The 15,595-nt window shown below is 45.6% G+C and overlaps 1 protein-coding gene across 4 annotated transcripts in view; it reads left to right on the top strand.

The window, feature by feature from the left end:
- SLC39A11 (solute carrier family 39 member 11) overlaps window positions 1-15,595 on the top strand; it is a 325,403-nt gene that overhangs the window by 31,686 nt on the left and 278,122 nt on the right. For 3 of the 4 annotated variants that reach the window (XM_021678529.1, XM_021678530.1, XM_021678528.1), the window contains exon 4: window positions 15,143-15,301. The exons of the other annotated variant lie outside the window; for it this stretch is intronic. In XM_021678529.1, coding sequence (XP_021534204.1) covers window positions 15,143-15,301 — 159 coding nt within the window. The remainder of the gene's footprint in view (window positions 1-15,142; window positions 15,302-15,595) is intronic. 4 annotated transcript variants of the gene reach the window in all.

The raw sequence follows: 15,595 nt of genomic DNA, 5'->3' as shown, positions 1-15,595 counted from the left end.
CTCCCTGCTAATTTTCTCTGAGCTAGGAGGAGAGGCACAAAGCCAGTACTTTGGTGGTTTCTTGCCACTGTTGAGGGAGAATTGTGCAGTGGGAGAAAATCCTCAACTAGATCTTTGAGTTTTTCTCAATGGAGCCAGACAGCTTACTCTTCTCTCCTCTGAATGTTGGCAGGAGCTGCTTCCTTAGCAGCCAGATCTGGGACAGATTGGATCAGCGTGAGTGAGTGGTGGTGTTGGGGTGGGGGAGGCTTGACCAACTGGTGCGATTGTCCATCAACAGGCCGAAGTTGAGAGGGTGCTGATGGATTGGTGGCTGGGTGCCATGGAGAGGTTTGCTTTGGGCAGCATCACGTTCTCGCTCTCTTGGTGGCCAGCTGGTGAAGAGGTCTAAGAAGGATGCCTTTCCCACTTTCAGAGTCCATGGCGTTAATGATTCTGGCAGGCTGAAGGATTCTGGGAGTCCTCCCTTATCTAGCTAGTCTGAATCCGCCTTGAAAGGACCCAAATAATTAGTATACTCACACCTCTCCATTATTCAGAATAATGGGTCTGTGGAAGAGGAATGGTGCTCTCAAACCAATCATAGTCTAACTATGATTTGACTTTGGAGCACCACGGTCTTATTCTAGGTGTAGCTGAGATCATTGCCAGTAGGAGCATCCAGCACAGGGGGGCACCTTACACCATAACTGCTTAATAAATGTTTGTTGAATTGAGTTGCACTTGGAATGGGAACAAGAACTTAGGTTTAGAGCAGGACTGAGCTTGAGGATTTTTTCAGCTTTTCCCTCTGTTTTGGCAGGGCACGTTGGAATTGGGTTGTTGGTCAGTAAATTGGAAGCCCAGATGTGCCTTGGGTGATGATTTTTGCTTTGTCCTGCAATCTAGGGCCTCACCAGTGGAGCCCTGTGGTCACTGAGAACAGATGCTAGGAGGTCCTTTTGGGTATGATTAATGTATTTGTCTAATACTGCTGGCCCTTCGTGTTTAATAATGGCCTGACTGTTGGCTCTGGGCGTAGGCTGTGTCAGGTCCTTGGTGACTGTGTGGGATCACCCAGGCCTATCCCCAGAGGGACCATTTTAGGGTGGACCCTAGAACCTGGATACCCAGTATATTATTCACAGCACAAATGTGGCTCATTAAAAAAAAAAAAAACACCCAAAATTTATATATGTATTTATTTATTTAGAGAGTGTGAGTGGGGAGAGGGGCAGAGGGAGAGAGAGAATCTCAAGTAGACACTACCCCAGCACAGAGCCTGATGCAGGGTTCAATCTCACAACCCTGAGATCACAACCTGAGCTGAAATCACGTCGGACGCCCACCTGACTGAGCCACCCAGGTGCCCCCTAAGAGTTTTTTAAAAAGGGATATCATTTGCATATAATAGCATGCCCAGATCTTACAGTGTCAGCCCAGTGGGTTTTGACAATTGTATACACCTGTATGACCACCACCCAAAATGAGATAGAGAATATTGTGTCACTCTAGGAAGAACTTCTATTACCTAAGTTGGTTCTTCCTCTCTTCCTAGGCAACTACTTTATGATTTCTATCACCATATGGATTTGCATATTCTTGTGCTTAAATGATTGCATTAGTTAAATCTTTGCATTATGATTGCATTAGATCTTTGCATTATGATTGCATTAAATGATTGCATTTAAGCACAAGAATATGTATGTGTGTGTGTGTGTGTGTGTGTGTATTTAGGGTTGTCAGGCTTCTTTCAATGTAATGATTCTGAGGTTCATAAGTATAGTACAGTGTGTTTATCCATTCTTGTATTGATGGACATCTGGGTTCTTTCCAGGTTTGGGCTATGAATAAAGCTACTGTGAACATTCTTGTATAATTCTTTTATTTTTTTTTTTTTTATTTAAAGATTTTATTTATTTGACAGAGAGAGAGATAGCGAGAGAGGGAACACAAGCAGGGGGAGTGGGAGAGGGAGAAGCAGGCTTCCCGCCGAGCAGGGAGCCCGATGCGGGGCTCGATCCCGGGAGTCCAGGATCATGACCTGAGCCGAAGGCAGACGCTTAACGACTGAGCCACCCAGGCGCCCCATTCTTGTATAATTCTTTGTGTGGAAGTATTTTTCATTTTTCTTGGGATAGCTATCTGAGAGAGGAACTACCAGGTCATAGGGTTTTTTTTTTTTTTTTAACAGGTATTTTCTTTTTTAAAGATTTATTTATTTACTTGAGAGAGAGCACACACACGAGAGTGGGAGGAGGGGCAGAGGGAGAGGGAGAATCTCAAGCATATTCCCTGTTGAGTGTGGAGCCTGACACGGGGCTTGATCCCATGACCTGAGATCATGAGCCAAAATCAAGAGTCGGACGCTTAACTGACGGCACCTCCCAGGCACCACTCAAGCTCATGGCTCATATGTCCTTTCCTAGTTTGGTGACTGAATGCAAACTTGTAGGCCAAGACCTTGCCCATCATTTTCACTGAGTAGGTGTAGCTAACAAGAGTCAGGTCATTGAAGCAGGTCTGCATCAATTAATAACTGTAATTGAGGCTAAATATAAATTATTATAATTTTGAGTTGTTTAGAGTTAGGTCTACAAAATTATGTGAGGCTGGTCTATTATGAGAGCTTTTTGATAAAAGAAAACTAGGTAAAGATATAGCCTCCATACGAATTTGATTCATGCTTGAGTCATGAGTAATAATTGACCTGCCAAATTTGCAAGCTGGCTCAATGCAGAATACCTGTGGCTACCCATCATGGGTTTCTACTGGGTGGCTCAGTATTGAGTGGACATGGCCAACCTCATTCTGCAGATTTCTCCCTTCTTCCCAGTCCCTGTGCCTCCATTCCGGTCAGGTCTCCACCTGTTGGTTTCTAATCTAGGCGAGTCTGTTCCAGTGGATCATGGAGGGGCCTTGGCTTCTGTAGTTGAAAAACTCCAGGTGATTCTAGTGTGCAGCCAGAGTTGGAAACAACCCACCCATATCTTGAGTCTAAGCCATTCTGCCTGGCTTCTGAATCGTACCCAACTGTCCCAGGGGACCCCAACACACACCCTCTCTTCCAGCTGGGTTGATCCCCCTGCAGTCCCCACAACATAAGCTTTGGCACGCTTACCTCCCAGACTGTTAGACGGTCCTACCCTTGTTTTCTTTTCCAAACCAGATCCAACTGTCAAGAGCCCTTCACCACGTTTCCTTTGATGTATTACTTTTTTTTTTTTTTTAAAGATTTAATTAGTTTATTTATTTAGAGAGAGAAAGAGCATGTACACATGCACCTGGGAGCGGGGGAAGGGGCAGAGGGAGAGAGAATCTTAAGCAGATTCCGCACCGAGCATGGAGCCCAACGTGGGGCTTGATCTCACGACCCTGAGATCATGACCTGAGCCAAAATCAAGAGTCAGACTCTTAACCTACTGAGCCACCCAGGTGCCCCTGATGTTTTACTTTTTTAACAGTGTTGCCATTCTCCTTTCTTGGGATGACGGGAGGCTTCCTTCATGTATTGTTTCAGATACCTTCTCCACTTATTTCGGGCGTCTTCCATAGTCTCTCTTATTACGGTACACAGCCTGCTTCTCAAAGGCAGGACCCAGATCAGCTTCCTCCCTCCCAGCCCCCTAGGATCCAGCATAATGTTGTGCCTGTAATAGTCACTGATGAAGTACTTATTGATTGACTTTTAAAAATTAATTTCATATTTGATTTGGGGACAGAAGTTGGAGACATTCCTTGGCTTGTGCACTTTTGGAGTCATTATTGCCTTGACTTTATGGGTTGCAAGTTTGTGCCTATTGCTTTTTTTTTTTTTTTAAGATTTTATTTATTTATTTGAGAGAGAGAGAGACATAGAGACAGAGCACGAGCAGGGGAGGGGAGGAGAGGGGCAGAGGGAGAAGCAGACTCCCTGCTGAGCAGAGAGCCCGATGTGGGACTCGATCCCAGGGGTCTGAGATCATGACCTGAGCCGAAGGCAGATGCTTAACCGATGGAGCCACCCAGGTGCCCTAAGTCTGTGCCTACTTCTTAATTCCACAGTGGCCTTAGAGGTTAGAATCCACGTCTGTTTGCTTCAACAAACATTTAAGGATGAACCTACTTCCTTGCAGCATGGCTTGGGTTGGATGCTATTATTTTGAACTCTGTGCTCCTGTCTTCTGTAGAATTCAGTGCACTTTCCTTAGACGCATGCACACTGAATAACGGATACTGATAATCATTGCATCGTAAATGGTCTAAGTGAAATGATTTCCTCTCCCCTTTTCATTAAGAGGGAAATTTTGTTCTGTGGCTTGGATTTTCTTCCAGTCTTTAAACTGTCTTTCCTATCATAAAAGAAATGCTTAGCTGCACTCATCATGCTGGAATATTCTGATCCTTAAGGAACTCTTTACAAATTCATTTGTATTTCCAGAGTGGAAATTGTCTCAAAATGAGCCCTGAAGCAGAAATGAAAAGATTTGCCTGCTGTGGTCCAGATGGTTAGCTGATTTTTTTTTTTTTTAACTCTATGCTGGTACCTCTGACACCAGAGGGAAATTAATAGCATTATAAAGTATGGATCCCCGTGGCATTTTGCACAATGCTTTGAGAAAAGAAGTTTCGGGTTTTGCTAGTTTTGGGAACTGCAGAAAGGAAATGGGGGATTTTAGTCTCTGGCAACATGAGAAAGAGCTTGCAACTGTCTGCTGATTTTAAATGTCTCCTCCAGTCCCTTTCAGCCTCCTGGTGTTGAGGGTGTGATTTAGGGGAGCCTTTGGCAAAAACATGCCATCAGGGGGGTGTCTCATTATCCTGCAGAAGCATTTCTGGAAATGGAGTTCTTGTACATAGGATACTTTTCTCCTACTGGCTTTTCACTGTGCAGTCAGGGTCTCCTATTATTAAAACATTTGGAAATTGTATTATACGTTTATTTATAATATTTACTTATATATTTAAATCTCTTTAAATGATATTATCAATTTATTTTGAGATTCTCCCCAAAGATATGTGCATGTATAGTTTAAAAAGTCAAGTTGTGGGGCGCCTGGGTGGCTCAGTCTATTAAGTGTCTGCCTTCGGCTCAGGTTGTGATCCCGGGGTCCTGGGATCGAGCCCCACATCGGGCTCCCTGCTCGCAGGGAGCCTGCATCTCCCTCTCCTCCCCGCTCGTGCTCTCTCTCACTCACTCTCTCTCTCTCTCTCAAATAAATAAATAAATAAATAAAATCTTAAAAAAAAAATACAAAGTCAAGTTTTCCCGGTTCCCCGCTCCTGATTCATACTTCTCAGGGATGAGCATGAATGGCCCACTTTTAGCTGTTTCTTTGTCTGTGTGCCTCTACATTTCTCAACTGCGTGCTTACTCCTCCACAGCTTGACTCTTTCAGCTTTAAACGTAGCCAGTGACTTGCAGGTGTGGGAGATGAGGACCTGGTTCTCTTATCTCCAGCTGCATCCTACACTGTAGATACATTATATTTTTTTAGATTAGTTCAGTAGTTACAGCTTAATAGTGGAATATTATGGAGCCATTATTGAATGCAACTGTGACAGCTGCTGCAATGTGGATGAACCTCAGAAGCATTATGCTAAGTGAAATAATTCAGACGCAAAGGGGCAAATAGTGCATGATTCCACTTATACAAAACATCTAACATAGGCACATTCGTAGAGACAGAGAGTAGAGTAGAGGTTCCCAGGAGCTTGGGGGAGAGACCGGAAGAATGGGGAGTTATTGCTCAGTGGTTACAGAGTTTCTGTTTGGGGTTGTGAGAAAGTTTTAGAAATAATGATGATGGTCCCGCAACATGTGAAATGTAATGAATGCCTCTGAATTGGCTAGACTTTAACATGGCAACTTTTATGTATATTTTCTCACAATAAATAAGTAAATTACTTAATAAGCCCCAAATCAGTCCGCTTACATGAAGACTGTAAGTATTATTTATGAATTTCCTTTCTTGTGCAATTGTGTTTTCCAGCATTTAGTGAAGGTCTCCATTTTCCCCCTTTGCTGGCCACCCGTCTCCCGTCTGGAGGTCTATAAATCTCTCCTCCAGACATTCACATTGGCCAGGGGCTCTACGATTTTGCCCTTCCCAGGAGCCTCCCTGCCCCTCTTCTCCTCTGGGCTCTTGAACCCCAGGCCCTGCTGAGGTACCCCAAAGGGTGCCAGGAGGTGAAGTCTTCAGCCGGCTGCCCCAAAAGCAGAGCCTGGCCCGGAGTCACGTGTGCAGGGAATCTGGGGAGGCAGTGCTCTGGGAGAAGCTGCCCAGGGGGTGGCCCGGGCGGCAGCGGGGCTGGGACCTGGGAGCACGCTGGGCGCTCCCGTTTGGCACACACACTTTCATGTTCCCTTATTTTCAGTGTGGTGCTCCGCCCCTAGCTGGACATGGGGTGGGCTAGTTGCTTGGCCACATTGAGGTACAGGAAGAGTCTGGGGTCCGATGGCTCCTTAGCTACACTTTCCACCAGGCCTCATTGCCACCCCATCTGCATGCCTGTTTCCCATGGCTTCAGGCCCCTCCGTCCCTGGGCTGATCTGGGTTCTAGGGGTGACCCATCTTACTCTGACTCAGGGGTCAGCCTCCTTGGGGTGTCTGTCAGTCCTTACCTGCTCCTCCTCTCCCTCTCCTTTTGTCTTTGTGGTTGAGATCCTTCCCATCCCTATACTTTAAGTCCAGTGGGAATTCGGGATCCAGCAGCTTGTGTTTGATTGGCAACATTTTTTTTTTTTTAAGATTTTATTTATTTATTTGAGAGAGAGAGAATGAGAGACAGAGAGCAGGAGAGGGAGGAGGGTCAGAGGGAGAAGCAGACTCCCTGCTGAGCAGGGAGCCCGACGTGGGACTCGATCCCGGGACTCCAGGATCATGACCCAAGCCGAAGGCAGTCGCTTAACCAACTGAGCCACCCAGGCGCCCTTTGATTGGCAACATTTACCTATAAGTTCCACAACTTACATTCCACGATATTCCAAAATGGGCTAGGATTTACACATCAGCACAGTAAATACTGCTATCATGAACATGGTCAACACTGACAGTTACATTTAGAAGGAATCATTCTCTGGTTGGACGCACTGAGTAGGTGACATTGTGAATGTTGTTGTTTCTGAGGAATTTCAGATGTCTAAGAGATGGAATGGAGCTTTGGGATTAAGAGCTTGGCCTGGGTTTTAGATCCCAGCTCTGTCACTTCTTGCTGGGTATCCTTGGGTGACTTACTCAACCTTTCTGAATCACAGGGAGGAGGCTGTAGGTTTCCCTGATGTGAAGCTTGTGAGACATGCAGTCCCCCCCACCCCCCAACTATCACCCCACCCAGTCACTGCTGACCCCACAAAGCAAACCGTGGGCCCTCTTGGCCTCAAGACTTTGCTCACACAGTTCATGTTCCTTAGCTGCCATGATCCCCCTCAATCTTCTTTCAGGCCCTGGTAACTGTTACTATCAATTCTTAATAAACTCTTTGGAAGTATTTTAGATTTTGAGACAAGTTTCAAAAACAGCCCAGGGAATTTCTGCATACTCTTACCCAGTTTCCCCTAACCATGTTACATAACCACAGCACATTTGTCAAAGCCAAGAAATTAACATTGGTACATCACTGTTCCCTCAGCCCCAGATGCCAGTTGGATTTCACCATTTTTTCCCAATGCTGTCCTTCTTCTGTTCTCAGCATCCAGTCCAGGATAAACGGATAAATGTGTTTCATTTGGAGTGTTCTTGTTTTAAAATGTGGTCTGCAAGAGAGGAAGGTGCGCCTTTCATTCAGATCCCTACACCGAGAACATAATATACGTAGACTTTGTTTTGAAGCTGCCAGCTTGAGCCATGCTGCTAAGGGGGCGTTGTCTTTTGAGCTACAGAACTGCTTGTTTCCCTACCTCTAAGGCAGTCCTGGGCTATGGGTTTTGATTTTTAAGGTTTATTTAGGTTTGTAAGGTCTGATGAATCTTGCAGAGAAAAATGTTTAACAAGATCATTTCTCCTGTTGATGAGTTGCCAAATATTTCCTAGTGCTGGGTTTTCTTGAAGCAGGTTATATCCCCATGGTGGCGAATGTCCAGGGGATCAAGGTTACATCTGATGATTGCTAAAGCTGATACATCCCAGCTGTGGCTCTGGGATGCTTTGTCTGGTGATAAGGGAGGCACTAACTTCAACTTTGTCTTCACTCTGTAGTGAATTTCTTTTTTTTTTTTAAATTTTTTTAAAGATTTATTTATTTATTTATTTGGGAGAGCGAGAATGAGAGAGAGAGCGAGTACATGAGAGGGGGGAGGGTCAGAGGGAGAAGCAGGCTCCCCGCTGAGCGGGGAGCCCGATGCAGGACTCGATCCCGGGGCTCCAGGATCATGACCTGAGCTGAAGGCAGTCGCCTAACCAACTGAGCCACCCAGGCACCCTGTAGTGAATTTCTTAAAGGACTCAGGGTCAGTGGAGGGGGGAAGGATGGTACGAACTTGATGTGGGGCTGATGCGGTTATAGCTTTGGATGGCACCAGCTTGCTCTGGGGCTTTGAGAAGATCCACTGGATCCCTTCGGGTCTCAGTTTTCCCACCTGTTAAGTGAAGCATTTGGACTGGGCAGGCTCCTGAAACCCCTTTCAACTCTATCAGTAGACTCTATTCAACAGCTCTTCCGTGACACTCTGCAAATTCTATACCACCTTCTTTCCACACCTAAGAAAAACTCCGTTACGTTAAACAATGACTCATCCAGTGTTTGTCAAAGGAGTGACGGCCTTTGAGCATGAGCCTGTATAGTACTTAATTTGGAAGGTAAAATCACTTTAAAATTTAGGTAGTAGACTAAAAAAACGAGTGTTGAATCACTTCCTGATTATGCCTTCTTTTGATTTCTCCACCCCCATTGCTCCCCATCATTAGCAGGGATAACAGAAAATTCATTTAGGCAACCAATATTGAGGGTCTGCCTCAGGACCGCTCAGACCTGTGGTGCCAGGAGACAAAGATGCTCATAGCAGGGCCCTCATCCTAGTCCCCGGGGGATATGGACACAAATAATGAACCCAATGTGTTGGAAAGGGGCCACCGTGGGGGAGAGGGAGGGAGCAAGATGGTGCTGAGGTAGGGAGCATGCTGAGTGCAGGCTCAGGGAAGAATCCAGCAATACCAACTTAACCCTTAACTTCCCGCCGGGAACTAGGTCAGTGTGGTATATGCATTGCCCCATATCATTTTAAGACGATCTTGTTATAGAGTAAGCATTGCCCCTATGTTTGGTTTGGTCAAAACTGAGCTGCAGAGAGCTCTTAAATTATTTGCTTGGGGCTACCTAACCATTAAGTGGCAGAGCCAAGATGCGAATTTGGACCTGATTCTAAGTCCTGCGTTTTCCCACCCATTTTTGTGTGTATATATGTGGTAAAGGGTTTTGGATGCTTGGAAGAAAGGGCATGAGAGGTCTTGGTGTTTTGGCATTTTTGCGGATAGAAGTGCTTGGGCCACGGGATGGGGGGGCGGGGCTGGAGGGTTCAGCACGTGGTGGGGGTCAATTGTGCAAGAGAGGGTTCTAACGGTTAAAACTAGCTCAACTTTCATTTTTTTAAGTTGAGATAAAATCCATATAACACTCACCATTTTATAGTGTACAATGCAGTGGCATTTAGTACATTCACAGTGACCTCTGTCTAGGTCCAGATATTTTCATCACCCCCAAGGAGGGCCCTGTACCTGTTAGGCAGTTGCTCTCCCGTTCCCGGCCCCCATCATCCCCTGTCAATCACTAATCTGTTTTGTGTCTAGGATTGACCCATTCTGGATATTTTGTGTAAATGGAATCATACTCTTTTATTTATTTTTTATTTTTCTTATCTTTTATTTTTTAAATTTTATTGAAATTCAATTAATTAACATATAGTGTATTATTAGTGTCAGGTAGAGTTCAGTGATTCATCAGTTGCATGTAACACCCAGGGCTCATTACATCGCGTGCCCTCCTTAATGCCCATTCCCCGGTTACCCCATCCCCCCACCCACCTCCCCTCCAGCAATCCTCAGCTTGTTCTCTATAGTAAGAGTCTCTTATGGTTTGTCTCCCTCTCTGATTTCGTTTTATTTTTCTCTCCTTTCCCCTATGATCCTCTGTTTTGTTTCCTAAATTCCACGTATGAGTGAGATCATATGATAATTGTCTTTCTCTGATTGACTTATTTCGCTCAGCATGATACCCCCTAATTCCATCCACGTCATTGCAAATGGCAAGATTTCATTTTTTTTTTGATGGGTGAGTAATATTCCATTGTGTATGTATACACCACATCTTCTTTAATTGGAATCATATCCTATGTGACCTTTTGTGTCTGGCTTTTCCCACTTTGCATAATTAATGTTTTTGAGGCTCCCTTAAATTGTAGTATGTACCCAGCACTCCACTCCTTTTCATGGCTGAAAAGTACTCCATTGAGTGGCATATTTTGTTTCTCCATTCACCTGTTAATGAACATTTGGGCTGTTCCCATTTTTTGTCAACTAGGAACAAGATCAACATCCATTTTTTAAAAATTAACTCAGGTCATCCATTCCTTCACTCGCCCCTCTGCAGGGATGGACGTTGGGGTCAGTTATGGGGCTGAGACGCCCTGGGCAGTGTGTCAAGAAGAGAGCCAGGGCAGGATCAACCTTGGTCATGGGAAGTGAGGAAGAGACACAGCTTCTCACATGTCAGCTTGTCTGACAATCACTCTGTTCCACCTTCAGGTTTCTGGGCCCTGCAGTAGGCCTCCCAAACTAGCCAGACAGAAGGGAGATGCTCGGTCCTCTTTTTATTTTATTTTATTTTATTTTTTTTTTCGGTCCTCTTTTTAAAAAAAAGTATTTCCTTCTTGGCTCTTTTCGCAGAAATTGTCATTGTTATTGAAATGCTTGCTCCCTTGAGCTTCTCCGATTATTTTTTTTTTTTAAAGATTTTATTTATTTATTTGAGAGAGAGAGAATGAGAGAGAGCACATGAGGGGGGGAGGGGCAGAGGGAGAAGCAGACTCCCCGCCGAGCAGGGAGCCCGATGCGGGACTCGATCCCGGGACTCCAGGATCATGACCTGAGCCGAAGGCAGTCGCCTAACCAACTGAGCCACCCAGGCGCCCTGATTATTTAGCAAAAATTTGGGTCGCTTTGGTCTTAGCAACACCTGGCTTGGAGGATGGGCTTCACACAAGCTTTCCCATAGTGCATTTGATTGATTGGGCTTTACTTTTTTTTTTTTTTTTAAAGATTTTATTTATTTAATTGACAGGGAGAGAGAGAGAGAGAGACAGCGTGAGGGGGAACACAAGCAGGGGGAGTGGGAAAGGGAGAAGCAGGCTTCCTGCCGAGCAGGGAGCCCGATGCGGGGCCCGATCCCAGGACCCTGGGACCATGACCTGAGCCGAAGGCAGTCGCTTAACCAACTGAGCCACCCGGGCGCCCCAAGGGCTTTACTTTTTATTTTGGCAATAAAGAGGCAAGAAAAGGGCTTTGGGGGAACAGTGAGGCTCCTGCCATGTGCCCTAAAACCTGATTATGCATTCCTGTTCTAGGCAAAGATGGGGAGAGGAAGGTGCTTTTGTCTGCTCCTCATGCTTCTATCCCATGTCTTCAAGGCTGGTGCTGCTAGACTAGTTTTTGCCTTTATAAGATGCGTTGTAGCGCAGTAGGAGGGCTTTGGGTATCTGTCGTCTGGGGTCATAAAGGGACTGGCTGGCAAGGACCTCCCTGTGGAGCTCATTACCTGAAGTCTTGGGCCCACTTCTCACCACCTTCTCCTCCATAGCCTATCCCCTCCAGGCCCTGCTTCTTAGGAGTAAATGAGGGTTAATCAGATGCGTGACTTCCTGCTACTGTATCAGCTAGTTAATGTCCCTACATCCAGATAAAAAAATGCTTAACATTTAAAGGAGCTTTGTTAGTATTGAGAGTTTCAAGCCAGCCACCTACGTGGGGGGCAATTATTAAATAAGGCTTAATATACAATCCAGCAATTGTACTCCTTGGTATTTACCCAAATGAGCTGAAGAGTTATGTCTACACAAAAACCTGCACACACATGCTGATAGTAGCTTTATTCATTATTCATAATTGCCGAAACTTGAAAGCAACCAAGATATCCTTCCGTAGGTGAATGAGGACAAACAAAATGTGGGCCATCCAGACAATGGAATATTATTCAGGGCTAAAAAGAAATGAGCTATCCAAGCCATGGAAAGACATGGAGGAATCTTAAAAGCATATCACTGAGTGAAAGAAGCCAATCTGAAAAGGCTATGGACTGTGTGATCTCAACTGTATGGCATTCTGGAAAAGGCAAAAGACTATGGAGACTGTAAAGAGATCAGTGGTTGCCAAGGGTTGTGGGGAGGTAGGGATGAATAGGCAGAGTACCCAGGATTTGTAGGGCCGTGAAACTACCCTCTAATGATACTGGAATGGCGGGTACCTATCTTTACGTATTTATACAAGCCCATAGGATGTACAGCGCTAAACCTGATCTCTAATGTAAACCATAGACTTCGGATGATAATGGTGTATCAATCTATTGCAACAAATATGCTACTGAGGTGTGGGGTGCCCATACTGGGAATTTGTGCAAGTGTGGGGCACAGGACTTCTCTGTACTTTCTGCTCTATTTTGCTGTGAACTTATAACTGCTCTAAAAAAAAAAAAAAAATGTAACCTATGCCTCCAGAGGCTATATTAGTTTCTTGTTGCCACTGTAAGAAAATACCACAAATGTAGCAGCTCAAAAGGACATACATATGTGACCTGAAAGTCCTGGAGTTCAGAAGTCCAAAATGGTTCTTCCTGGGTTACAGTCAAGCCTTCCTTCCAGACGCTCTAGGGGACAGTTTGTTTCCTTGCTGTTTCCACTTTCTGGAGGCCACCTGTTGGTTCATGACCTTTCCTCCATGCTTCAGGCCAGCCCGGCAGCATCTTCCAGTCACTTACTGACTGTGACCTCACATCTTCTCTTTGACGGACTCTTCTTGTCTTCTCCTAAGAACCCTGGGATCACGTTGGCTCTGCCCAGATCATCCAGGATAAGCTCCCCATCTCAAGGTCCTTAACTTCATCACAGCTGCAGAGTCCCTTTTGCCACGTAAGGGGGACATAGTCCCAGGTTTTGGGGATCAGGATGTGGCTGTCTTTGGGGGGAGGTCATCATTTTGTCTCCCACATACACCCTCTAAATAGCTTTTCTTTGGGCCCTGTTGTCACTTCGGACAGGCAACCTGGTTCTATTTCACGATTGTTCTTTGGTCATTTTTTCCAGTTTATGTAGGAGGTCAGGAGTCTGGTGAGGAAAAGAAATGAAGGAAATCCAGTTGGGTCCTGGATTTCACTGGAAGGATAGAGGACGGTGATGCTCGAGGAGGAGCCCATCTGAATCATCCGGCATCCTCTTCTCTTTCAAGCATCCCAACATCCCAGCACCCCTCCGCTGAGAGGCACATCTCTTCCGTTCTACCTCCTGTCACTTGTCCATGGGAACATTTTGTATTTCTCATCTGCAGGGGCAAGGAAAAAGTTGGCGTCCAGGGATGCAGAGGGATGGAAGAGGGCTTGGGCAGAAGAGGTTCAACTTTGTGTGGAAGAGGTGGATGGGGAGCTGAGGCTGAGGAAGTGCCCCCCCCTGCACCCCCTCCTTCCCCGCCGTGGCATCAACAAGGATGGGATGCAGGGAGGGATTGGAGGATGAGATGAGTGGCCTTCCTGGATGGTGCCGCCTTAGGGTCGCTGATGGTGGGGCTGTTTGTGAGGCCCTGGAATGTGCACACAGAGAGGTTGCTGGACAGGTGTGGGCAAGTCCTCCTCGGTGCAGAGTTTACCATGAACAGCAGCTCCCAAGGGCTCTTGAGTTCTAAAGCCAGTGAGACAAGAGTCTGGGAAAGGGACGGGTTAGGCTGTGGCACGGGGCAAGAGCCCACAAGCTTCCTCGGATGATCTCATGGAGCTGAACTGATGAGGCATTTTCTTTCTGGGAGTTTCTGAGGTAAATACAATCTTTCCGTGGGTGGCACTAAGACTTTTGCCGGGAGAATGGGGCCCACAGCAATGACTGTGTGTGGTTGATGGTTGGCAGAAGGAAAATTACTTTCTGCATGGATTTGTTCTTTATTGTTGCTTTTGTAATACCTGGTTCTGTCACTCCAAATGTTATTTTGGAGACAGGTGATGCAGATGTTTTTTTTTTGTTGCTGTTGTTTTTTAAGGCAGGGCATAATTAAATCATTTTTAGAAACCCATTCAACATTTTACACGTCAGTGATGACTGTCATATGGTTACGATGGGTAGTGGGTGTACTCTTGCCAAGAAGATGTCACAGCATCTTTAAGAGTAAACAGTCGTGGATGAGCGTTTAATTCAGTAAACACTGCAGAAGTTTTATCCAATTGACCTCACTGAGATTTGGGTTCAGCTTCATTTTTCTCTTCCCTTTCATGGTTCTGCCCTTATTCAGGTGATTATGGTGCTATTTGCTCAGGTCCGTGAATCTGCCATTTATTGGCGACGTGACCTCCTGCACATTATCTTATTACTTCTAGACTCAATTTCATTATCTGTGGATAGCAACAGAAAACAGCATCTGCCTCCCAGGGTTGTGGCAATGATAAAAGAAGATATCAAAGATCTATTTCCCTGGACATAGTAGGTGATCAATAAATATTAGTTCCCCTTCTTTCCTTTTAGAGATAACAAAGTTGGCAAGGCCAAGCTGACATTGATCAGCGGTTGTCTCACGTATCCTAGAGGAAAGATACCTTCTTTGGTTCTCCAGAGAGCAGACATAGAGCTAACAGGTAAAAATAGAAGGGAGACAGATGTGTGTGACGCATGTCTACTGTGACAACCAAAAATGTCTCCACACATTGCCAAACATCCCCCAGAGGGTAGAGTGGCCAGCGGTTGAGACCCACTGAGTTAGAGGCTAGATGAGAGCAAACTGGACTCCATCCTCCCAAGGTCACCTCCATCCCGTGCCATATTGGGTTCCTGTGACATTCTGGTGGTGGCTTTGTGGTTTGAGAGAGTACTGAATGTTGAGGACAAAAGGCCTAACACTTGTGTAGGGTTCGGTTTGGGCCACAGAGAGCAACTGAAGTGGGCACTTGGAAGGCCTTTTGGGGTTGTGGTTGGTTTAATGGCTTGTTCACTGTGGTTTTGCAGGTCATGTTAGCAGCTTCCTATTGGTCTCTCCTGGCCCCGGCCGTTGAGATGGCCACGTCCTCCGGGGGCTTTGGTGCCTTTGCCTTCTTCCCCGTGGCCATTGGCTTCACCCTCGGAGCTGCTTTTGTCTACCTGGCTGACCTCCTGATGCCTCACCTGGTGAGTACCACTCTTCAGACTTGACATACCCACTCGTGGCTCTGTTGAGTAGCCAGTGATATAGAAATAGATATTTCAAGCCATTTAGGGCTTTTACCTAGAAATTTACCGTGAATTGGGACTTTTTTTTTGTCCTAAAAGAAAATAAGCTCTTGGTAATATGACTAATCATCCCCTTAGTTACGTTTTGCTAAGTTCAGATTTTAAATGTCAGATTTCATTATAAATAGAGAGCTTGGCTGACGTTGTACCGTGTGGCACTGTGTCTGAGCGGACCTAGAAACTGGGAGAAGT

The sequence above is a fragment of the Neomonachus schauinslandi genome, chromosome 15 (genome assembly GCF_002201575.2).
Source record: "Neomonachus schauinslandi chromosome 15, ASM220157v2, whole genome shotgun sequence".
NCBI classification, from domain to species: Eukaryota; Metazoa; Chordata; class Mammalia; order Carnivora; family Phocidae; genus Neomonachus; species Neomonachus schauinslandi.
This window is presented reverse-complemented; position numbering and strand designations above follow the sequence as displayed.